The 24,045-nt window shown below is 50.9% G+C and overlaps 9 protein-coding genes across 9 annotated transcripts; 7 read left to right on the forward strand and 2 right to left on the reverse strand.

The window, feature by feature from the left end:
• Positions 1 to 607: 607 nt before the first annotated feature.
• On the reverse strand, positions 608 to 2,570 carry BX661DRAFT_200514 (uncharacterized protein; the record flags this gene model as incomplete). The annotated part of the gene is made up of 8 exons (XM_051538419.1): positions 608 to 824; positions 879 to 1,058; positions 1,108 to 1,343; positions 1,410 to 1,583; positions 1,625 to 1,734; positions 1,782 to 1,830; positions 1,860 to 2,012; positions 2,526 to 2,570. The coding sequence occupies 8 exons, from the start codon at positions 2,568 to 2,570 to the stop codon at positions 608 to 610; spliced, it is 1,164 nt and encodes a 387-aa protein (XP_051389223.1).
• A 3,578-nt stretch (positions 2,571 to 6,148) lies between these two features.
• Positions 6,149 to 7,487, forward strand: BX661DRAFT_187741 (uncharacterized protein). Its single transcript, XM_051537302.1, has one exon. It carries the CDS (start codon positions 6,255 to 6,257, stop codon positions 7,401 to 7,403), a length of 1,149 nt encoding a protein of 382 aa, XP_051389224.1. The 5' UTR covers positions 6,149 to 6,254; the 3' UTR covers positions 7,404 to 7,487.
• Positions 7,488 to 8,013: 526 nt separating this feature from the next.
• BX661DRAFT_126004 (uncharacterized protein) lies at positions 8,014 to 9,408 on the forward strand (the record flags this gene model as incomplete). The annotated part of the gene is made up of 1 exon (XM_051532459.1): positions 8,014 to 9,408. A coding segment is annotated over one exon (1,395 nt), but the record flags the coding sequence as incomplete, so codon positions are not given.
• A 146-nt stretch (positions 9,409 to 9,554) lies between these two features.
• Positions 9,555 to 10,427, forward strand: BX661DRAFT_200517 (uncharacterized protein; the record flags this gene model as incomplete). The annotated part of the gene is made up of 1 exon (XM_051538420.1): positions 9,555 to 10,427. One exon carries the CDS (start codon positions 9,555 to 9,557, stop codon positions 10,425 to 10,427), a length of 873 nt encoding a protein of 290 aa, XP_051389226.1.
• A 39-nt stretch (positions 10,428 to 10,466) lies between these two features.
• BX661DRAFT_61450 (major facilitator superfamily domain-containing protein) lies at positions 10,467 to 12,303 on the forward strand. The gene has a single exon (XM_051539319.1). It carries the CDS (start codon positions 10,739 to 10,741, stop codon positions 12,278 to 12,280), a length of 1,542 nt encoding a protein of 513 aa, XP_051389227.1. The 5' UTR covers positions 10,467 to 10,738; the 3' UTR covers positions 12,281 to 12,303.
• Positions 12,304 to 12,501: 198 nt separating this feature from the next.
• On the forward strand, positions 12,502 to 14,548 carry BX661DRAFT_194573 (methylenetetrahydrofolate reductase-domain-containing protein; the record flags this gene model as incomplete). The annotated part of the gene is made up of 5 exons (XM_051537888.1): positions 12,502 to 12,588; positions 12,903 to 12,965; positions 12,998 to 13,426; positions 13,459 to 13,775; positions 13,861 to 14,548. The coding sequence occupies 5 exons, from the start codon at positions 12,502 to 12,504 to the stop codon at positions 14,546 to 14,548; spliced, it is 1,584 nt and encodes a 527-aa protein (XP_051389228.1).
• Positions 14,549 to 15,154: 606 nt separating this feature from the next.
• Positions 15,155 to 16,138, forward strand: BX661DRAFT_128577 (uncharacterized protein; the record flags this gene model as incomplete). Its single annotated transcript, XM_051532512.1, has 1 exon — positions 15,155 to 16,138. A coding segment is annotated over one exon (984 nt), but the record flags the coding sequence as incomplete, so codon positions are not given.
• A 297-nt stretch (positions 16,139 to 16,435) lies between these two features.
• BX661DRAFT_187748 (kinase-like domain-containing protein) lies at positions 16,436 to 18,241 on the forward strand. Its single transcript, XM_051537303.1, has one exon. It carries the CDS (start codon positions 16,724 to 16,726, stop codon positions 18,125 to 18,127), a length of 1,404 nt encoding a protein of 467 aa, XP_051389230.1. The 5' UTR covers positions 16,436 to 16,723; the 3' UTR covers positions 18,128 to 18,241.
• A 406-nt stretch (positions 18,242 to 18,647) lies between these two features.
• On the reverse strand, positions 18,648 to 21,540 carry BX661DRAFT_200520 (uncharacterized protein; the record flags this gene model as incomplete). The annotated part of the gene is made up of 3 exons (XM_051538421.1): positions 18,648 to 20,093; positions 20,444 to 20,595; positions 20,934 to 21,540. 3 exons carry the CDS (start codon positions 21,538 to 21,540, stop codon positions 18,648 to 18,650), a joined length of 2,205 nt encoding a protein of 734 aa, XP_051389231.1.
• Positions 21,541 to 24,045: the final 2,505 nt, after the last annotated feature.

The raw sequence follows: 24,045 nt of genomic DNA on the forward strand, positions 1-24,045 counted from the left end.
CAAAGGATTATAATTTTTATATGCGTTTTTATAATTTACGTCATTATTCATATCGTCTTTAATACTATATTAATATCTCGTATAGGGAATCGACAAATCAACAAATAATAGACAATAAAAAACCAGGGATTGATTTGTCAAAACTCAGTAGCAAGTGTATACGCCATTCTCATAGAGCGGGCGCGCCCTGTACATCTTGAAAATATATCCTTGCTGTTCTCGACCTTCTTTCGACAAACAGTGTCCATATTTTTGTGCTCCGCACATGCGCACTCAAAGGACTCGAGTAAGGCGGCGTGTCTGCTAGCCACCCTACAAAAATCGGGGGATCTATCCATAGTCGGATTCCTATACAAATGCTCATTCCACCAGCTGCACTGTTGAGACGGTACAATCGACGTGGAAACGAGGTGGATCGACAGATCAGTGAGATATAAAATAACCATCTTGGCGTGGTCCAGCTTCTCATCATCCACGGGAACAAAACAAATGGTTCAATCTGGTGTTGGTACAGGTTGGAATAGCAAATACCGCTGCCTTCCTTGATTTTTATGCCGCCAGCTCTCTGGGAGCAATCCGCATGCTTGTCCTCCCTGTTGAGCTCATACTAAAAGTTTATGGCCCTGCGCGTTGAGTCCATGGGGCAATCCTTGCGCTGGATTGTCTCGCAGAACTCCATTTCCACATGTTTGATGGCCTTTGTTTCATAACAGTAGCTAGCAGTGGCAACAGTCTGGTCAGAATTTCCGCCATCAAGATGCCAGTCGCAGTCGTCATATTCAGGGACTTCTTCCATTAGGTATATGTCAAACATCTCACCACTACTTGGAAGTTGCAGTCACAGGGCTAGTTGGAATAGGGGGTCTTCTGGGCTCGACAAACAGCTGCAGGTTGAGCTTTGAATCTTGGGATAGTGGTGCCACTCGTCATATTCAGCCTCAGATATGTACGAGTCTTCAGAGTTGTCAGAATCATAACAAAAGGTGCCCCTATAGTCTCTATTCCAACAAAATTCGGAATCGCTGAGGTTCTCCTCAGTGTAATACTTATCATGGTACCTAGTGAAATGGCCTTGCTCATCCTTATCCTTAGCCTCATCCTCGGAACATGAGGATCCGCCGGGGCTTCCCCTTACCACCGTCATTGTCAGCGAAATCCACGGCTTTACCGCCATTGTCCCAGTCAGAATCCTTCTCAGAGGCATACTGGCTCTCGTATCCATCATTGTCATATTTGGGTTGGCAGATTTGTCCAGTGCAGCCCTCCTTGTACAGACAAACGTAGTCCTCAAGATTGATACAGCCATGTAGGTCCCGCGGGTGCTTTAAGTTAATGAGCACTTGCTCGACAAGCGGGACACACCTTGCAATAACTTTGGAAATGGTATCGTACGCGGCAGAATGCTACACAGGGTGGAGGTTGTTGATGTACGATCTGATTTTGACGGTGCCATCAGGGTTGACGTAAATGTCAGCGGGCAGCCAGCGGTGGGTGTTGCTGTTGACAGATTGTAGATGGCCCAAGTCAAAGGGGATAAACGCCCTGAGGCCATGGTCAATAGATCTGGCCATGCGCTGGTTGACCTCGCGAACTGCCCTGACCCACTTTTTTTGCGATCCGAAACCTTGCCAAAGTTTTCAAGCTCCAGGGAATCCTCGGGTAACGTCATCGGGGTTCTAGAATTGCTAACTTTCTGAATATCAGTGGGTGAGGGTATGGGTCGGTTAGAGAGATCTCGGCGTGCAAGTTGCCGCCAAACAGCTTGTCTGGAGTAGGTTTACCGTCGTTGTATGTGCTGACTTTTCCAGTAGTTGCGCATTGCCTGAAAACCTCGGATCATTCTCCAACGCACTCGCCACATTTTTCTTGAACTCTATAGCGAGCGGGCCATAATTCAGAATGTGGCGCGTCCACATCATATTGGTTGCCGTCACCTTCACGGCACGGTCAATACCGGCGGCCTCCAGCTTGGCGTAGCACTTGAGCTCATCGATAGCGCAAGCAAACTCCTCCTTGGTCAAGCTGTGCCACGCATTACAACTATTAAATGCCTGTTTAAGTGCACGTTGGCAGACAGTTGGCTGGACCAGTTCGGGGTTTCGAGGAATTTGTTGTTGCCTTAATAATTTGATTTTCGGAAAACGTCTTCCACTCGGCAATGTATGCCTTGAAAGGCAAAAGCATGCGGCGTTTCCCGGCAGGATATTTGTAGTTAAGAAAGCACGCCTTGGATTTCAGCGCGGAAAAAATGAGGTATAGGAATGCAACGGTATTTGAAATTCAAATAACAAAATAATAGATAATCAGCGAGTGAAGACAAAAATTTAAAGTCAGAAAGAATGCATGATTTTAATAACAAAATATTATGTGCAATTGAAAAAGATTAAAATTAGTAGAATCAACGAAACGTGAGAACTGTAAGCAGTCCAAAAAATCAAAATCCATAATATTGATTATTGCCGTCTGAATAAGCTAATGCGTTAAAGCTCGCAGTGCAAAATGCTCAAGCGCGTGCTTGTGATGACTGTGGTGATGAAGGCTTTTTGGTCGCGCGAGCTGCCAGAGCTCATGGCGGGTCTATTTAAGCATGTCAAGACAAAGGTGCCGACCACAGAGAGGCCGACAAGGCGCTGCTAATGATCCGGTGCACAATTGAGAGGCTATTTGGACATCTGCTTCAAGTCCGAGGAGGCCGCTCTGTTATTGCTGCTTTCGTCCAGCACCCCCTAGGGATCCTCGCCATCGTCGTGCCCCTGCCTTACAAAATAAACTGCCAATTGCATTATTATGCGCGCATATGGTTACTGTGCATGATTGACAATTGTGATTAACATTGCATCAGTGATATATCAAATTAATAACCTTTTTGGTTATCTTAAAATGTATTACAAACACAAAAAAATGACTCAATCGATAAGAATGAATACCGCCTAACCAATGAATGCTGACTGGAACAATCAGATAATTTGATTCACAAAAACTTTGCAAATGCCTATTCTAACTGCACTCTGTTCCCGGCCTTTTTTACAATAGCGTAATAGTACAATAGCACCAAATGTAAACAAACATTGGAAAAATCAGGGACAACCAAAGACAAATGAAGAGACATGGCGCTTCGAATTATATAAAATAATTAGAAATACACGTTGCCAGTAATGCCACCCGAATAACAGCAGCGTTAACATGGTGACAATAGGCTGAACTCATAGTTCTCGCAAATGTAACAAAGTGTGCGTTTGCCGGCGGCAATATGAAGAAAACGCAGTTGAAAGTCACTATAGAGTGCGACGGCCAATGGGAATGATGGCTCTCTCACATGTGGGATCGGCATTTAAAACGAGGAATTGTCGATGACATCAGCCCAATATGGTTGATAATAGCGCCATCCTGGTATTTGATACATATATGTTTACACGCCATTGGTCTCAACCATGATTCGTCTCCAACTTGTGTCGCTGGTCATAGCCATGAAAGCACGTGGATACCGAAAACCAGTTGATAACAATGATCTTGTATATATTTGACGTGTCCTGTTGCATTGTCCTTGTAAATAGAAAGCCATATTTTGCCTTGTAAGAAAAATTCATTCCGAGTTCACACTCTCGGCCATGTCTTTTCTTTTCGCCGAATACTATTTTCCCATGCTTCAGCGAGAAACAAACTCCGCCGCAAATTGGCTTGCTCGTTGCGCCATTTTCCCTTCCGAAGAAATAAAATTTTCACTTTGCCAGCCCGAAACCAAGCGAAAACAATTATTTTCTTCTTTCTTCCCACCAACATCCCAAGTTTCCAAACATTTAAAAAGAACTCGCTCGCCGCATCCTCCTCTCTGACATCCCGTCCCACTTTTTTCCACTAGCACAGCACAAAACAGCTTTACTTTGGTCTCACACTTGCCCACGTAGTCTCTACTTTAGCTGCTCCCATCTTAAACTCCAACCCCAACTCCAACTACCTAACATTTTATTTTATACTTCCACCTCTACTTCTACTCCCAATTCCACGCCTATTTGGCTTTATTTAAAATTATTCTGTATATTTTTTCGGTTTCTATTTTTTATTCGACATGCTCGCCAAAAGACCGCACGAGGACACTCCTTCTGGATCGTCTCCCAAGAAGCAGCGCATTAAATACATAATACATCCGGCTGACGACAACAAAAACAACAGCAGCAGCAGCGTCGGCCGCAAGAGGTCAATCGAAGACACCGAGAACGATCCCCCTTATAAGAAGGGAAAGGCGCACGCAACGCCCACAGACAAAGACACTCCTGCTCAGCCCGCCAACAACAATACTATTCCTCAGCCCACTGGGGGGCCGAGGGAGGGTGTCAACGGCGTTGATTCTGAGAGCGATTTTGTCAATCATATGTGCGACTTTATGGCCACGCACAGGTCTATTACCCCGGTCCAAGGTAAGCATCACATTCTTTTTTACATTGTACTGTCACTTTTTTTGCAGCCGCGTATATGTTTATTAATATCTCTGAAAAAGCCGATGTTGAAGTTTAAATACATTTGGTATCATTATATTTTTATGTACTGTAGAGGACAATACTCAAGAGCTTGAGCAACCTGAGGTTGTAGAGGACGTTGAAGACGTTGGGGAGCAAGAACCTGAGGATGTAGAGGACGTAGAGGAGCAAGAACTCGAGAACGGCGCGGATGCTAACAAGCAGAATGAGCTCGACATCGCGCAGTCATCTCTGCCATTGCCGTCTCCCGGAACTCTGTTCATCCGCGCCAGCACCGAGCCGCTGCCGCCACCGGGCCTTGCTTTAAATCGGGAAGGCTCACCACCGTCTCCTGGACCTTCTTTCATCCGCTCCAACTCTGAGCCACTACCATCGTCTGGTTCTGCATTAGTTCGGGAATTCTCACCTCCCTCTCCTGGACCGCTCTTTATTCGCTCCAGCACTGAGCCGCTGCCGCCGTCGGGTCATGCTTTGGGCCAGACATACTCACCGCTGTCTCCTGGACCTTATTTCATCCGCTCCAGCTCAGAGCCACTGCCATCGTCGGGTGTTTCTTACGGATATGCCAGCACTGTACAGCCACCATCGCAGGACAATGCTGACAATTCTGAGCAAGAAGATAGTTCTAGCGTAGAGCTTGATGCACCGCTGCGGCTGTCCGCCAAGGAATTAGACATGGCATACAAGGATGAAATCCTGAGCAAAGCAATGAGCTACATGTGCGATGCTGAGCCTAAAGTCGTTAACCTGGCTGAGCCCGAAGTTGCAGTCTATCGAGAAAAAGCAGCAGCTGTTGCCGGCAACGTCTGCATGGCAATGCATTATTTCAGGACCAGCAGCAGTTTGGACGACTCCATACCCGTGCTTGCGAGCCTTATCGAGGACGAGTCTACTCGGGCAATCGAGCTCGCCCACTCGGCCCATGATGATGTCCTTCGCCTGGCAATTGGTCTCGAGGAGGACAGTATCTTGTTTTCGCATTGGGCAGATGCAGAAGCACTTGGCAGCGGCGCTGGCACTGGTGCTGCCTACACGGCCGAGCACTCCATATTTTCGGGCGCTGAGGCAATCATTATGTTTGTTGCTCGCCTCCTCGAGGGCTTTAACAACCTCTCCGAGGACAATCAAGATTTCCCCAAGCTACGCAGGTTGCTTCTCCCATCCTTTGCAATTGATTTTGAGGCGGCGGATGCTCAGGGAAATGGCCGTCTTGTCCTTGGTCTTGAGGCCAAGTCAATCGCCAATGTTCTAGCCAACAGCTCCAATTCAGCGGCCAGTGGAGTCTCGGAGTATGCTGAAGTTAGCGATGAGTGGTACGCCGGTCTGTTTGCCGCCATCGAAGTCAGGCCGGGAATGTTGGAAAGTGACGAGGAAGACGCCAAGCTCCATCTGGCCAAGCGCTCTCGCAATATCTATCGCACTCAGCCCAACCGCCGCTTCCTGTGGGGTCTGACAATATGCGGCAGCTTTGTCCGAGCGTACTTGTTTGGGCCAAACTTTGTCCTAGACTCCGAAGACTTGAACATGGACATCAGTACCGAGGCCGGTTGCAACGAGGTCATCAAGATGTTTGTTAATCTGTCCTTTACCGAGGACTACCGGCTGGGCTATGACCCAACCATTAAGCGCTTGCATGACCTCGATTGCTGGGAGATCACGGTTCCCATGACCTCCGCCAACGGCAGAAGAAGCACCGGCAGTTGCACATATTATAGCAACAAGGTGCTAGAAGCCGACGATCACATCCTTGGGTCGCACAAGCGGCGCTTTTTGGCCACTATGGCTATGCCCACCGCCGACGAGCCCATTCACGACGAGGGGTGCACGGCGGTTGTCCACGATGTGTGGTCTGAGCTACTAAGACCTGTTCGCAAAAACTTTTGCGACGATGACTTTTGCGATGAGATTCACTTTCTGAAGCAGATCAACGGCGATTTCTTAGGGAACATGGAGCTCAATGGCACCTACCCGGTTCTCGCTGAATGCGGAATTGCGCGTTTTAAGTGCGGACCTCAACAGAAGCCTGCCGACGACACGAATTATGGCATCCTCGGCGACCTTTACGACGAGCCCTCTAACCCCCTCGGCACCCCTATTACTGGTTGCGTACACAGGCGGTATGTGACTGGACTGATTGGCTCTCCCCTTACTGAGATCACCTCTGCTGGGGATCTGGCAGCCGTTGTCGTGGATATCATGGAGACATGCCGCCAAATATATGCAGTGTCCGGGTACGTACACTTGAATCTGTCTCCAGATACAATGCGGTTCCGCCGTCTGGAGGATAACAGTATCAGGGGGATGCTTTTGGGCCTTGATTGTCTTGCCAGAAGGGAAAAACCGAGTGCTGCTCATCCCAATGGCAATCTTGGCACACCTCAATTTTTGAGTGTGAATGCCATTGAGCGCAATTCAAACCCATTGACCGAGCTCGACGAATGGGAGTCGCTGATCTACGTTCTGCACTCTGTGGTGCTGCACAGGTGGAAGCGCCTTGTCGAGACCGAGACCAAGACTGATGCTGATGTCGGGATCGACACCGAGCTGGACAATAATCTGGCGTATCTCAAGCGATGGGACGAGAAAACCAAGTCTTTCGACTCCAGTGCCAAGCGCGAGTGTTTAGACAATAGCGCCACTTTTGCGCGTTATTTAAATACCCTGGACGACACCATTCCCGGGTGCAGAGAAATCAAGGAGTTGCTGAGTGACTTGCGCGGAGCTCTTATTGAAAGCCGCTGCTATCACAAGGACGCCGTTGGCGCGTTGATTCGGGAGAGAAAATCCAAGGAGGTTGACCCATTTAGCGAAGACCCTGTGGATTTGTCACCGATGGTTGATCCGTTCCGAATTCGCGCTGACTGGGTTATCCAAATTGCCAGCAGGCTGAAAGATATACTTGCTTTTTATGCGGCCAACTTGGGCTAATGGTCCGCGCCCTAAGAGCTGAATACTAATTTAGTTATAATTTTAATTTATTATTATCATATAGTTCAATTCAATCCAATATTATATTATATTAGCCTGTACTCCAACTCGTGTGCAATGGTTAAGGAATGATCGGATTAGCTGGCAATCCACAAGAGCCCATTGTTTCTAATAACCACGCACGCCCCAGCGAAAGAAAGCACTGTTGTGATTTTATTTCAAATTGCGGGTAATGTGCGCTTATACCGCAGCGGCACTATGCAAAAAATAGGCATGCGGTTAATTCTGATCTCCCAAAATATAGCAACCGGGGCAATTGATTGCAGTCGAATCAACAGCACCGATCCCCCACCTGGTTCAAAGCATCTATTATCTCGACAGCAACAAAATACTCCAAAAGGTTCATTTTGCAATATTTTCTGGCCAAAAACATCCACAAATGATCTCGCTCAGCATTCGCACCCACATCCGCATCCGCATCCGCCAACAACAGCAGCAGCAGCAAAAGCAGCAGCAGCAAAAGCAGCAACAGCTTTGCTGGGCCAGACGCTACGTCAGCAGCACCAGCACCAGCACCAGCACCAGCACCAGCACCAGCACCAACAGCATTGACCGGTCATCCGACACAATCTACGCACTCTCAACAGCACCCAGCAAATCCGCCATCGCCATCGTGCGTCTCTCCGGGCCACGGACGCAGCTAACGCTCCGAAAAATGCTTCCCCATCCACCCCGCCCTCGACAAGCACAGCTGACGCGGATCCACCACCCAACGGACCGCACAAACACGCTCGACCGCGGGCTCTGCCTTTTCTTTCCGTCGCCCAACTCATACACGGGCGAAGATATGGCAGAGCTGCACGTGCACGGGGGCACCGCCGTCGTCGGCGCCATCCTACAGGCGCTCGGGAGCCTTCCCGGGATGCGGCTGGCGGAGGCGGGGGAGTTTTCGCGGCGGGCGTTCGACTCGGGCAAAATGGATCTGACCGAGATCGAGGGGGTGGCGGACCTGGTCAACGCGCAGACAGAGGAGCAGCGGCGCATGGCTGTGCGCCAAGCCGGCGGCGAACTGCACCGGATGTACGACCGCTGGCGCACGCAGCTAGTCGGCGCGCGTGCGCAGATGGAGGCCTTTATAGACTTCAGCGAGGACGAAAACATCGAAGACGGGGTCGTCCCCCAGGCACGTGCAGGGGTGCAGGTGCTGGGCGCGGCGGTTCGCCGGCATCTGGATGACCGGCGGCGCGGGGAGCTTCTGCGCGACGGCGTCGAGCTGTGCATCGTCGGGCCGCCGAATGCCGGGAAAAGCTCGCTGCTCAACCGCTTGGCGCTGCGCCAGGTCGCCATCGTGTCGGAGGTTGCCGGGACGACGCGCGACATTGTCGAGGCTACGCTGGACATCGGCGGCTTCCCGGTGGTTATCAGAGACTCGGCGGGGTTACGCGAGACCACGGGCGACGCCGTGGAGGCCGAGGGCATACGGCGCGCGGTGGAGGCTGCGCGCCGCGCCGACGTGCGCGTTGTGGTGCTGGATGCCGAGCAGGCGATGCGGGCGCGGAGCATTGCCGATGCCGTCAGCCACCCTGCGTGGCTGGAGCTCATTGCGATGCCGCACACGTTCGTGGTGCTGAACAAGGTGGACAGGCCGGCGGTGCGTGGGTGGGCGCCGCCGCCTGGCTTTTCGCCGGGGCTGCGCCCGGCGCTGGTCTCCTGCGTTACCATGGAGGGCTGGGATGCGCTGATGCGGGGGGTGGCGGCGGATATCCGCGGCACATGGGGCAGCCACTCGTCGGCTGCTGCGTCGATGCCGCTGACGAAGGCGAGGCACAGGGAGCACCTGGTGCGGTGCATGGGCCACGTCGACGCGTTTGAGCGCTGCGAGGATGTTGTGCTGGCGGCCGAGGAGCTGCGCCATGCGGCGGATGCGCTGGGGCGGATCACCGGTAGGGTGGGCATCGAGGACGTGCTGGACGCACTGTTCACGCAGTTCTGCATCGGCAAATAAAACAAAGCTTGTTTTTTGCGAGAAAAGAAGGGGCGAGAGAATCAGGGGGGCAATCGGGTTATCTTTTTTCTTTTCTCTGGGGGGTTTTTTCTTCTTCGCAATTCGCCTCTTTATATAATTGTTTCTAATTCTTGCATTTCCGAACAATGTTTGCAGCCAAACAGCTCCAGCTCCAGCTTCAAATTCAAATTCACGCCCGCTGCTCCTTGCTGACCTCCCCCAAGGGCGCCGCTGTGCCCCCAAGGGCGCTCTTCCACCATGCCAGTGCCCGGGCGTCCGAGCCGCGAGCGGCCTTTGGTGGGCTCAAGCCTCGCACCTCCGGCTTCAAACTCCCAGGCACACGCCCCCCACGCAGCAGCCCCAACAGCCCCCACCAGAGCCATCAGCAGCCAACGATCCCAGCAATTCCGCGCAACAAAGCCATCCTACAGGACCGGATCCAGCAAAAGATCCAACAGAGGCTGACACAAGTACGGCAAGAGTCCGCCAGCAACGCACAGGAGAGATCACCACGCGACGACGAGATAGTCTTCCCGATGATTACGCTGATCACTGAGGACGGGACCATTTCGGGCACGCATCCGCTCCGCCACGTGTTGAGCACAATGGACCGCAGTGAACACACTTTGGTGCTGGTGGATCCGCAGAGGTCGCCGCCGGCCTGCCGCCTGTTCTCGCGCAAGCTTCTTTATGAGAGGGAGAAGCAGGCGAGGAAGGCGAAGAAAGTGGCCATGCGAGGGTCGAAGCCCCAGGTTGTCACTATGGGAGAGGGTATTGGGGAGCATGATTTAATGGTGAAGATGAGGAAGGCTGGGGAGATGCTGGCGAAGGGGAAGAGGGTTACGCTTGTTGTTGAGCGGAAGCGAAGCGAGCGGGGCGTGGAGAAGAGGGCGCTGGTTGGCGAGAAGGCACTGAAGGCAGTCGAGGGGCTGGGCGTTGTGTCGGCACCGCCGGTCGTCGAGGGAAACACCTGGTCAGTCACCGTGCAGGGCAAGGTCAAGCAAGAAAGCAAGGAGTAGAAAACATTAGATGATTAAATTAAAATTAAAACGAATCAATTTTTTTGGTGTGACGTAACATCATTGTCTGTGTCTTTATGCGTGTGTCTGACTGTATGCGCATGTGCCCAAAGCATCACCCACCCCATCACAAACAGCTGGAAATCACGCATACAACATACAGGAGGGAGGCACGCATACAACAAAGACAAAATTCAAAACCCCAATCAAATAAAAAATAAACATTTTTTACTCTTACTTGCTTTCTTTCCTTTGTTTTTATTATTATTACTATCATTTAGACTATTGTATTATATTTTTGTATTATTAACATGACTGCAGACACATCTATTTTAACAACAGCCTCGACGCCCTTGCTGCCGCGGCTCCCCGCAGCCACAGAACAGGGGGCGAAGCGACTATCGACCTGGCAGCTACTGGCCGCAACCCTGCTTCTCTGCGGGATCCAATTTGTCTGGACGGTGGAGCTCGGCTACGGCACGCCCTACCTCCTCTCACTCGGGCTCAGCAAACCCTTGATGACGCTAGTCTGGATGGCCGGCCCGCTTTCAGGGCTGATAATCCAACCAATCGTCGGGCAGCTCAGTGACCGCAGCCAGTCTTCATGGGGCCGTCGGCGGCCGTTCATCCTGGGCGGATCCGTTTTCGTTATCTTGTCCGTATTGTGCATCTCGTATGCGCGGGAACTCGGTCATTTGGCGGATGTGTGGTTGGGGTGGGGCGATCGGAGTGTTTTGTTTGCAGTCGGGGGGTTTTACGTTTTGGACTTTAGCATCAATGCGGCGCAGGCGTGCGGGCGGGCATTGGCGCTGGATGTGGCGCCGTTGGAGCAGCAGGGGGAGGTGAATGCGTGGGCCGGGCGGATGCTCAACCTGGGCGGTGTTGCCGGGTACCTTGTTGGGTTCACGGATCTGGCGCGCTGGGGCGTGGGCACTCAGATGCAGGCTTTGTGCCTGGTGGCCCTGGCTGTGTTCACAGTGACCACGGCCGTGTCATGCATTGGCGTGCAGGAGAAGCAAGCTGACGGAGCCTCGGCAGCGGTGGAGTCCGACTGGGGCAGCTTGGCGCGTGGGATTTGGCGTGGCGTCAGGCAGCTGCCGCGGCCGGTGCAGATGGTATGCAATGTGCAGTTTTTCGCGTGGATGGCGTGGTTCCCGTTTCTGTTTTTTGCGACGACCTGGGTGGTCGAGGTGATTGCGCGTGAGGAGCAAGTGGAGGACGCGCGGGACCCGGCGTTTCTCGAGCGGGCGACCAGGGCCGGGTCGTTTGCCATGTTTCTGTACTCTGTCGCATCGCTGGGGCTGTCGCTATTGCTGCCGCTGCTTGTGGGCGAGCGGTGCGGGCTGCGGTGGTGGTGGCGGGCGTCGCTGGTGGCGATGGCGGCGGTGCTGGGGCCGGGCACGTGGATGGCCGGTAGCGTGGGTGGTGCGACGGCCGTGATTGTGCTGATGGCGTTTCCCTGGGCGCTGGCCATGTGGGCGCCGTTCGCGATGGTCGGCGAGTATGTGAGTATAGCGGCGGCGTCGAGAGAAAGTCAGAGCGACGGAGTATCTTTGCTGGAGGGCGGGGCGATCCTGGGCATCCACAATATGTACGTGGTGCTGCCGCAGTTTGTTATCAACGGGGTATCGTCGCTGGTGTTTATGCTGATTGGCCGACAGAGCGGAAATGATCTGCGGTCTGTTGAGTTTTTGGCTTTACAGGCAGTGGCAGCGGCGACGGGGGCGGTTGATGGAGTGGGGGTTGTTTTGAGGATTGGCGCCGGCAGCGCTTTGATTGCGGCATTTTTGACGGTATTTCTGTATGATCAGAGGCAGATGCAAGGCTTCGTTGTTGAGCAAAGGCTTGGGTGAAAGACAAAACAAGCGGCAGTAAAAAGGAAATGAGAACGAGCTTTTTTATATGAAAAAGAGGAAGGGAAAAGGGGGGGGGGGGTTGGTACCATTTGTGATTAAGAAGAAAAAAGTCCGGATTTGACTTTTTTTTCTTTCTTTTTTCCTTCTCTCTTTCTCTCTTCCATTTAGGTTTTCTATTCTTTTTAGCACACTGTTATCATTGCTCATTATCTATTATTATGAAGCTGTCGGAAAAGATCCAAAAGGCCATTGACGGCAAAACGCCGTATTTCTCGTTCGAGTATTTCCCGCCCAAGACCGAGCAGGTAAAGAAAAAAGATAAAAACTAGAAAAACTAAAACCGTTAAAGTTTATGACTAAAAAGACCTACAAACACATATGTACATACATATACATATAAATATAAATATACATATAAATATACACATACACATACACATACACATACACATACACATACACATACACATACACATACACATACACATACACAACACATACACATACACATACACATACACATACACATACACTACACTTACACATACACTTACACTTACATTTACATATACATGTACATGTACACGTACACGTACACATATATACATAAAGCGTATAGGGTCTCGCCAATCTCTATGACCGCATCGAGCGCATGTCTCGCTTGGGCCCACTCTTCGTCGCAGTAACCTGGGGGCAGGCGGGTCAACGTCGCAGCGCACCCTGGAGCTCTGCGGGGCCTGCCAAGGGGCCTTCAACCTGGACACAGTAATGCACCTCACGTGCACCAACATGGACCTCAGCATGCTCGACTCAGCGCTGGCGTCGGCCAAGGCCGCGGGAGTGCGGAATATCCTGGCGCTCAGGGGAGATGCGCCCAGGGGAGATGAGTACTGGACCGCGTGTGACCAGGGCTTCACCTATGCGGCAGACCTGGTGCGCTACGTGCGAAAGCAATACGGGGATTACTTCTGCATCGGCGTCGCCGGGTACCCCGAAGGCCAAGGCGGGGCGGATAAGGAGGAGGAGTTTGGGCACTTCGTCGATAAAGTCAATGCTGGCGCGGACTTTGTGGTTTCGCAGCTCGTGTATGATGCGCAGATCTTCCTTGGCTGGGAGAAAAAGTGTCGTGAGGCGGGGGTCTCGGTGCCGATTATCCCGGGGTCTTGCCGGTGCAGGCGTACCAGTCGTTCCGCCGGCTGGTGCATTTGACCGGGGCGTCGGTGCCAGAGTCGCTGCGCAGTGGGCTGGAGGATGTCAAGGCGAACGACCAGGCGGTGAAGGACCTGGGCGTGGGCCATGCTGTGATGATGGTGAGGGAGCTCCGGGACGCCGGGGTCGGGGGCGTGCACTTGACGACGCTGAATCTGGAGGCCTCGGTGCAGCGCGTCCTGGACGCGCTGGGCGTGCAGCCAGCTGCTGCTGCTGCTGTTGGCGAGGATGCGGCCAAGCCTGCTGCGGCGGCGCAGGCGCCCTGGGCGCCCTGGGGGCGGCGGTGCGCAATTGGGACGATTTCCCGAACGGCCGCTGGGGCGACGCGCGGTCACCAGCGTTCGGCACCCTCGACAGCTACGGCGCAGCCCTGCGGCTCGCGCCGGAGTCCGCCGCCAGCTCTGGGGCCGCCCGCATCAGCTCTCGGACATCTCCCAGATATTCACCAGCTACGTCGGCGGCCAACTGGGGTCCCTTCCGTGGAGCGACGAGCCGCTGCGTGCCGAGACGCAGCGCATCCGCGACGAGCTGCTGCGCATCAACGCGCTTGGGTACTGGACTTTGGCGAGTCAGCCGGCGATAGACGGCGTGGCGAGCTCCGATTCGCTGTGTGGGTGGGGGCCGCGCGGCGGGTATGTTTACCAGAAGGCCTTTGTTGAATGCTTTGTGCCCGGCGAGCTGTTTCCGGAGTTTGTTTCAAGGCTGCAGTCGGCTGCCCCGCGGGTGACGTATTATGCAGCCAACGACAAGGGCGATTTTGTCACCAATGCGGCGACGGGAGAGGGGGTTGGGGAGGCGGTGACGGCGGTCACTTGGGGGGTTTTCCCTGGGAGGGCCGTGGTGGAGCCGACGCTGATTGACAAGATGAACTTTTTGGCTTGGAGGAAGGAGGCCTTTGATACGTGGAGGGAGTGGGCGGAGGTGTTCGTGAAGGGGAGCGAGGAGGAAAGGTTCTTGGCCAGGACTCGAGAGGAGTGCTGGCTCGTTAACGTGATTGACAATGAGTACAAGGACGCGAGAGCATCTGGGACCTGTTCAAGTGAAGAAATCAAGTGATTAACCAATAGAGGTGAGATGGATGGGGGGTATAGCTTTGCTTACGTTTCACTTATTTCCCTTATTTCCCTCCCCCTTTTTCCCTCCCTCCCTTTCTCCCTCTTTATTTTTTTTTATTTTATTTTGCAATATTGTTTATTTGTTTATTTGTTTTGTTGGCCTGTTGTTCTCTCTTACACACACACACACAGGAACCATGTCTGAGCTCAATTCGGCTCCAGCACCGGCGCCAAATGAGAAGGCTGCGCCGGATAGTATCGATACGGTCATCGCAACGACGCACATCGAGCCTCTAGCTAGCATATCACCACCACCGGGCACCAAAGAAGAAGCGGACCAAAAGCAAAAGCAAAGCAAAGCAGAAGCAGAAGCAGAAGACGCAGAGGTAGAGCTAGAAGCAGAAGACGCAAAGGCAGAAGACGCAAAGGCAGAAGACGCAGAGGCAGAAGACGCAAAGGCAGAAGACGCAGAGGCAGAAGACGCAGAGGCAGAAGACGCAGAGGCAGAAGATGCAAAGGCAAGCCAGAAGTGGAGCCAGAGGCAGAAGCAGAAGACACAAAGAGAAAGAAAGAAGACCACAACGCACAAACACAGCAGTCCTACGTACTCAAACACATCCGGTGGCGTGACCCCTGGACCGGGCACACTCTGGACAAGCAAATACTGACTCAGAACCAAAACGGGCCCTGTCCACTAATTGCTCTGACCAACGTACTGATCCTACAAAACAAGCTACAAATCCCCACCGCCACCACCACCAATGGCTCTGTAGCAGAAATAACTGCCGATGCTTTGGCCTCATTGCTGGGCAATTTCCTTTTGGCACAGGATGGTATTTCGGAAGAAACGGTTTCTTTGGTGCTTGGGCTGTTACCGAGTATGAGCCGTGGGTTGGATGTTGAGCTGCGGTTTGCCAATATTTATGATTTTGCCGAGCCTTCTGGGGCCACTGCAGTGTTCAGAGCCTTTGGGGTTGTGCTCGTGCACGGGTGGGTGGCTGAAGGGTCGGCGCTGCCCGTGGTGGCCGAGACACTGCGCTTGTGTGGTGGGTCGTACCAGGCGGCGGCCGAGTACGTGTTTGCGGCCGACGAGATGAGCCACGGCCAAGTGTTGGGCCAGAACCACAGCTATAACAGCATGCACGAGAACCGCCCCCCTGCGGTGTTGAGTCTTGAGGAGGAGGATCGTGTGGGAAGGGCGTTGGCGCTAAATGCCTGGCTGGAAGATACCGCTACGCAATTGACTGGGAGTGGGCTGAGGATGCTCCAGCACCTGCTGCCGGAGCCTAGCCTGGCAGTGTTTTTCCGCAATAACCATTTCTCTACTTTGTTTAGGCCGAGCCAGCAGGGGCTTTTTATGCTGTGTACAGATGAGGCCGTGGCTGCCGACACTAGGGTTGTGTGGGAGTCGTTGGCTGATGTGCACCAGAGCGGCAGCGCGTTTTTCGATGCGGCGTTCTGCCCGATTGATCCCCGTGGCGGCGGCAAGGGCAAGGATGCCGACTATGCGCGCGAGGAGGTGAAGGAGGACACAGCCAATGTCGACGACGACTATGCCTTTGCACTTGAGCTTGAGCGCCAGCAACAAGAGGAGGAGGACCTGAGGCGGAAGAGGCAGTTGCAGGTACGCCAGCAGGACAGAATGCCACCCGGAATGAATGTTGGGCGTAGGAGTAAGCTTTATGCTGTGCCTGAAGTGACAAAGGCTGCTGCTGCTGCTGCTGCTGAGGGGGGGAGGAGGCCGATGGGGAGGTCCCGGTCAGAGGAGAGTTTTGAAAGAAGAATGGCGGATGCTTTTTTGCCACATGAGCCGGCGACTGTTGGAAGAAAAAATGCAAGGGGTGGGGAGCAGCAGCGTCAGCGCCAGCAGCAGCAGCAGCCAAGGGCGCAGCAGCAGCACCAGCACCAGCACCAGCACCAGCACCAGCACCAGCAGCGCCGGAGAGATGAAAAAGCAACTGACAGCGGATGCATTATTTGCTAATTGTAGAAAAAACATAAATGCACAATATTTTTTTTGACCATTCCTCATCTTTCTTTTTTTTTCTTATTTTTCTTCTTCCTTTTCTTCCTTTTCTTCTTTTTCTTTCTCTCCCTTTTGTTTGTTTGCTAATTTCAATTTCAATTTCTCTTCTCTTCTCTTTAACTCTCAGCTTTTTAATTCATTTTTCCAAAAATGACTTCTTCGCTCAATCGTTCGAATGCCACATCCAATCGAACAACCCAACGTCCACTAATTCCGCGACTCTACACACCAACTACCCCACGCGGCCAGCCTCCTTTGCTTCTTCAAATCCCACGTCAACAACAACAGCAGCAGCAGCCGAGTATAATAATTCCGCAAATACAAACAAACAATCTACCCTTGACAAATGGCGGCGACCTAGCGGCACGACAGCAATCGCGTGAAACTCATTTGGGACTCTCCATTATAACCAACCGCACCGGCAGCACTAGTGTTCCCACTGGTGGTAGACTGCCGCCAGTGGGAACACCGGCACTGGCACCAGCACCAGCACCAGCACCGCAGGCAGCAGCTGCTGGTTTGACTCTTTTGACTGGCAGTGCTATTTCGCAACCATCAGTTGGTGATATTGCAGGCCAACTAACCCAGCTGTCTTTGTCCGGACGAACACCAACCATCACCAGCGTTTTAGACGACACTTCGACATCGTTGGTGAATGAGGAGGAGGAGTATGCATTGGCGGATGAGAACATCAAGGTTATGCGTAAGCTCGGAGAAGGCTCCGTCGGCACCGTACATAAAGTGGAGTACTTACCTTTGAGTAAAATCATGGCGCGCAAGCTTATCACCGTTTATCCGGACGAAACCCATCATAAGCAGATACTCCGTGAATTGCGGCTTCTTAAACAATGCCAGTCTCCCTATGTGGTCAAGTTCTACGGCGCGTATCGGTCGGTCGACGATGATGGTCAGTCGATAGCTATTTGTATGGAGTATTGTGAGGGTGGGAGTTTAGAGTCGGTTTATCAGAGAGTGGCCAAGTTACGTGGGCAGATTGGTGAGGGAGTTTTGGGCAAAGTTGCCGTGGCGGTACTTAACGGACTGGTGCATTTGCATTCTTGGCAGGTTATTCACCGGGATGTTAAGCCGTCGAATATCCTGGTGACGGGTCGTGGCGAAATCAAACTGTGTGATTTTGGAGTTTCTGGGGAGCTCGTGGATTCGATTGCGCAGACTTTTGTCGGGACTAGTTATTATATGGCGCCCGAGAGGATCCAGGGAGATCGGTATGCGGTACAGTCTGATGTTTGGTCTTTGGGATTGACCTTGATTGAGGTTTCGCAGAATCAGTTTCCGTTTCCGCCGCCTGGTCACCCGCAGTTATCGGTTATTGAACTGCTCGAGTATATTATTCATATGCCGGTGCCTGAGATGGAACCATTGAGGTTTTCGGAGGAGTGCTGTGATTTTGTCAAACGCTGTCTTATTAAGGAACCCAGTCGGAGACCAACACCGAGTCAGCTACTGTCGCATCCGTTTATTGTAAAAGCTGCTGCGAAAAAACTCGATCTAAAGTCATGGATTGAGCGTGTATGGGGCGTGACCAAGAAATAAATAAATAGTAATAATAGTAATAAAACAGTTTTTGTTTTTCTCTAACAATTCATTGTAATTGATATTAATATTCAAATATATGTATTTTTTACTTTTTGCATTTTTGCATTTTGGGTTTTCATTAAAGAAAATTAGTATTGCAAACAAACAAGCAAGAAATAATACCTTTTTTTGTATTGGTTGATCGCGATCAACTGATTAACCGAGCTTTTGGTTATTTATCCAAAAACGCACTACTTAAAGCCAATACAAAATATACAATTGTGTTGTTGGGCCACTTATTTTTTTCAATATTTGTCTATTTAATGCACGTTCATATATAGTATACACACACTCTCTCTCTCTATACGTTCAACAGAACGTCCCCCCCCCAGAATTAAACACATTGAACCATACAAAAAAAAAGATATTTCAGAGTAAAAAAAGCTATGAGAAAAAAAGAAAGAAAAAAAAGGGAAAGATTAAAGGTAAAAAAAAGGAAAAGCTCAAATACTCATTGACAAGTTTGCAATTAAAAGAGCTAAAGTTGTTGCTGTTGCTGTTGCTGTTGCTGGTGATAGTTCATCTGCTGTTGCTGATAATTGTTAGTTTGGTTATGGTAGTTGTGGTGCTGCTGGCGCTGCTGCTGAGTTCTCAGCATACCAATGACCTGTTCCTGCATCTGCACAGCAGCTTCAGCCATACCTAAGGGCACAAGCTTATTAGGAGGAGCTCTCTGAATCACCGGGGTGCTAGTGATCGACAAGGGGACGCTCATAGCTGTGCGCAGGTCCATCGCCGACGTAGGAGTAAATGGAACCTGTGCAGGAGGGGCATTATTAGCGGCCATCACATTATGCTTCTGCTGATGATGTTGCTGTTGCTGTTGCTGTTGCTGTTGTGCAAACTCTGTATTGTCCGCAGACTGCTGAGCAGTAGGCACCATCCATGGTGACGCAGACTCCCCAGCCGCCGGCACCGATGCCGATGACGTTGGCGAAGTAGGCATCGGGTATGCCGGATCACAGACCATCAGCCTCCCATTGCGCATACCAGAGCGCGCAAGCAAACGATGAAACTTATCATAAGTCGTGCGATCCACATACAGGCGGTAGTCAATCATATCCAAAAATGCCCTCTCCATATCGCTGATCTGGGTCAACGGCAGTTTGGTGATCTTATGCCATGCACGGTTCGAGTAGGTCTGGTCGTAGATGAACTTGGATGCGCTGATGATGGCCGCGACAAACATGCGCCGGCCGCATTTGGTGACGTCGGGCTTGGCCGGTGCTTTGGGTGTCTCCTGCGGCTTTTGCTGCCGATCCTGGGCCTGCTCCTCCTGCTGGTGCGGCGAGGGCAGCTGGACATTGGCGCTGTTGGTCTTGCAGACAAACGAACGGAATGAGTTTGGCAGTGCTGAGGACATGCCAGCTAGCGGTCGGTGCTGCGCTGCGGTGTCCTGATGCTTGTTGCCCGTGGTGGGGTCTGCGGGTACAAAGGATGTGATAAGCCCGCTGCGCAGCATCTGCTGTCGGTCTCCCTCAACATAGAGGATCTGCTGTCCGACAGACCCCGCTGACGCCGGCGTGATCGGACTGCCCCTCCCCATATCAGAGTGAACCTTGGCTCTTGCAACAGAGGTGGTGGTAGCAGTGGTACCGTTGCTGTTGTTGGCAATGTACTGGTTGTCGGGCGACAGAGGAGGTGTGGCAGAGTGCTCCAGCTGAGCTTGCTGCTGCTGTTGTTGCTGGGTCACCACCATCATCTGTTGGTGGTTTTCCTTCAGCTGCCCTTCCTTCTGGTCTTCCTTGTGCTGGGCTGCGGCGCGCTGCTTCGCCTGGATGATGGATTTGGCGCGCAAGAGGTAAAACATGCACAGCTCCAGCACGTCAATGCCCAACCGAGACTGGCGGTGAGTCTCGGCCACAAAGCACCGCAGAGAGCAGAGCTGCGTGCGCTGTGAGGTCGAGTGGTTGGGCCAAATGCTCTCGATGATCACGCATGCGATATCTAATTAAAACCAATAGATAGTTAGCGTAGGCATTGACATGGGTTGTTGGTAGTAGTTAGTCATTGTTCAAAAAATGGCGGGTAGAAAAGTACAAAAAAATCAGCCAACAAAATCAAATAAAAATGATTAAATAAATGCGAACACACACACAAACACGCTCGACATGCATGCATACACACGGTACATGCCATGCATTGGGGAGGGGGGAGAAAAATTTTATTGTTGCCGAGCCAAGCAGAAAATCACAACCGCAGTCAAGCAAAAGCCAAGCAAAAGCCAAGCAAAAGCCAGGCGCAGCCAAGCCAAGCACAGCACCAGCACAGCACCAGCACAGCCGCAGCCGCAGCCGCAGTTCGTGGCAGACACTTTATAAAGCTGATGGCTGAGTGGTGGCGCGATAATGATAGCAAGGGCGAAAAGGACCAAAGCGCCTTTTGCTTCGCTTTGTTTCTGCTCTTGTTCGGGTTGCGGTGCACAGCTTGCGTCCTGCTACGCGCTTGAAATAAAGAAAAAAGAAAAAGGAGGAAAATCTTTGTTCCGCATCACGTGAAGAGCAGAAATTAAGCCACTTTTTTTGCCGCTGTCGTTTGTTTTCTCTCTTTAATGGTGCTTTACTTTCCCAAGAGTGTCTCTTGGTGAAGTGGCAGAGTGGGGAGAGGAGGAAAGAAGGATGAAAAAGACCGCATCAACAAGAATTGAAAAGGAAAAAACAGGCAGAAAACAGGCAGGCAGGAGGGGGAAAACAAACCCCCCAAAAAGAGAAACAAAAGGACTAAAAAACAAAGTCAAGCTAAACAAAAAAAGGAAGGCGCTTACCATAGAGCTTGTCGAGTTCAAGGGCTTCGCGCACAAGGCCCTGTGCGCATGATGGGTCAGCGGCAGCCATAATTGACGGCGCCGTTGCGGTGCGAACAAAGCCCCTCACAGGCTCCGCCGGCTGCTTCGCTCCCTGAATCACAGCAGCGACCTGCTGATGCGCATACTTGGCATCGTCGCTCTGTGTGCGCGACAGTGCCGATGGCAGAGTCATTCTGTGGGCCGCGGCTATTGCTGGAACCACAGCAGGGTTGAGCAAATCTGTGATGCGCACGCCACCGCCGCCGCTGCTGTTGCCATGCTGGGTTGTTGCTGCGACCTGGTCAAAGCTACGCTTGTTGGAGCGAGGGTGATGGTCGACGGACTCACGTGTGCGCTTCATTCCGCTGCTGCTGCTATTGCTGGGCTCGGGAGCTGTGCCGAGAGCGACGGCCATGAACGCGTTGTTATGGGGGTTTTGCGGTTGTTGATGGTGCCACCCGTCTACATGCAGCGCCGGGTTGCTGCCGTACGCAGTGCCCGAGTCAGAGCTGGGCACCAAGCTGGCGGCTTCCCGGTGGTGTAGACGGGTGTTGGGTTCAATCGGACGCTGAGAGTAAGATGCCATTAGCTATTTGTTAACACAGCTTTAGCAAACGGCAAATTAAGAAAAATAAATAGTGCAAAAGTAATTAATAAGAGAACCCTTTTTTCTATTAAATTCGTTTGGGTTGACGGATTTGTCTGGTGGTTTGGGTTAAGAATAGAGAGAGAATGCCTTTTCGCTATTGTTCTAGGGTAAAACTTTAAAAAAAATCGAATTAATAGCAAAATTTAGTCTCAGTTGAAACAAAAAGCAAAAACTGTACGTCAAAGTGCTTTTTAAATCGGAAAAGCAGGCAGAAAGGCAGGCGGCAATCAGGTAAGAAATTAACGCGGAGAGGGGGAATAGAGGAGGACCAAAATAAATAAAATAAAAGAAAGGATGCGAGGATGGGATGGGGGGGGGGAGGGGGTAGAGGGGGGCGGGTTGTCAGCCGGCCAGTAAAATAATAAAAAAGGCATTGATATCTGTGTTGATGTCTGCCTGACTGTGTTATTTTGCAGCAGCCGCAGCCGCAGCCGCAGCCGCAGAAACACCGTTCTATGCTTACTTTGCTTTGGTTGGCCAGCCGGTTGGTTGGTTGGTTGGTTGGTTGAATGGTTGGTTGGTTGAATGGGAGCTCTATGCTCTATTGGTTTTGGTGGCTGGATTGGATTGGATTGGATGTGGTACGGGTGTGAAGCGAAGTGAAGTGCTGAAGTTTTGAAGCGTTTGTTGAAAGAAGACGAGTAGTAAAATATAGGGGAGTATATAATCACTTCGTCTTTATATAGCCTTTTGAATCATTCAAGCCTTTCGGCATTTCGGCCTTTTGGGACTTTCAGCTAGACAATGCCAAGCAAAGCCTCTCCAATTATGCGCTCCTCTGCCGAAGGTGAAGCGAATCAATCACCCCACCATGTACTGCTGGCCCGCATACCCTGCTTGAGAGAGCTCCGCTTTTCATCCTGGGCAAAAACGAGACTTTTAAGCGGACTTCAACAAAAAGCAACGAAAAAGACAGCAGTCGAAAAGGATACAAACAAGACTTTGTGGCCATCGCAACGAAATAAATAATAAAAACCTCCGCTGCCTGCTTGCTTGCTGTGGCGTGAAAGTTCCACCACCTGTTTGACTGTCTGCCTGACCAACTGACTGACTGCCTGCCTGCCTGACCGAGGGAAATGGTGGAATGTAAAAATATTGGGCTTTGGGGATTGACCACAACCTCTTTTATCTGTGCTCTCCACACATCTCTTGGCCTTTTTTTGCAAACCAATCAATCTAGCCCACACCACACAAATCATGTAAGCCAAAAACAAAATATTTTTCTATCTTTTTCATTTTGCGCAGTCAAAGATGGGGCTGTGAACGCTAAAGAAAAAAAGAACTGCGGAGTGAGATGTCATTTTTTTGTTGAAATTGAGTGTATTGAAAATGACGCGTTTTTAGATGGTTCTTCTGGAATTAACATATTATTGTCATCTATTTTGCTCTGGTGATGCAAAAAAACGGAAGCCCGAGCAGCAGCGGAGTTTTTTTTGTTCTACTTGCATCATCATCCTGCGGTTTTTTTGGTTTGGCACGCGAAATGAACACGTTTCTATTATAATCTGCTTTCTCTTTTATTATGGCAAGCAAAGGACTATCTTGTCGATGACGGAAAAGGAAAATAATGAGTCACCTTTTCTTTTCCGTAAATGAACCGCGCACAAGAATAAAAATATATAAACAAAACTGCGTGTGTGCGCGTGATCGAGTGAGACCATCTCTTTCCACTATCAATAGAATATTGGGTAGGGCCAGCAAAGATGCTGGTCACGTTTTTCCATTTCGACTTTGGCAGAATGAGAGAGAAGTGCGCAATCCACCATATCTACTTTTCAGCTCGGCATTGTTTATCAGCTGCTTTTTCTTTTTTCTTTCTGTTTGGTCTGTCTGCAGGAAGAGATCATATTAGTAATTAGTTTGGCTGCGCAATTGAACAATGTAATAAAAATAAAAAAGGGCCCCGAAAAAACAATAAAGGCATTATTGTCAGCGCTCTGAGCAGTACTGCGCAATTACAAAAAAACATCACCTCGGGTATAGTGCATATATCGCAAGCCCAATGCGGACTTGCTTCTGCTTTGCTGCGCAGAAGCAATAATATAATAATATAATAATACAGTAATTTATTAATTCCATTAAATATATTCCCACCACATATAATACCATCATGAGTTTAACATGGTATTGTAACATAATGACAAACACACAATTCCAAATACACATGTCCTAAAATGTTTATTAAAAAGTTTTTTTTGGACATTGTTTTCGCTACCACCACACCAGCCCCGTGTGATTCGGAAATGCAGCCTGCAGTGATCAACCTTTTTTCTTTTTTCTTGCTAATCATTGATATTGTTTGCTTTTTTCGACTGTTAAAGATTTAATCAGACTTGCCCATGTGCACGCCCATTTCAATTTTTTCAAATTGCCTCTCCAGTATACGCGCATCAACAAAGTTATGAAACCTATCACTTGACCACAACCACGTGAGCTAATAAA

Source organism: Kickxella alabastrina (assembly GCF_025024165.1).
Source record: "Kickxella alabastrina strain RSA 675 chromosome Unknown BX661scaffold_27, whole genome shotgun sequence".
NCBI classification, from domain to species: Eukaryota; Fungi; Kickxellomycota; class Kickxellomycetes; order Kickxellales; family Kickxellaceae; genus Kickxella; species Kickxella alabastrina.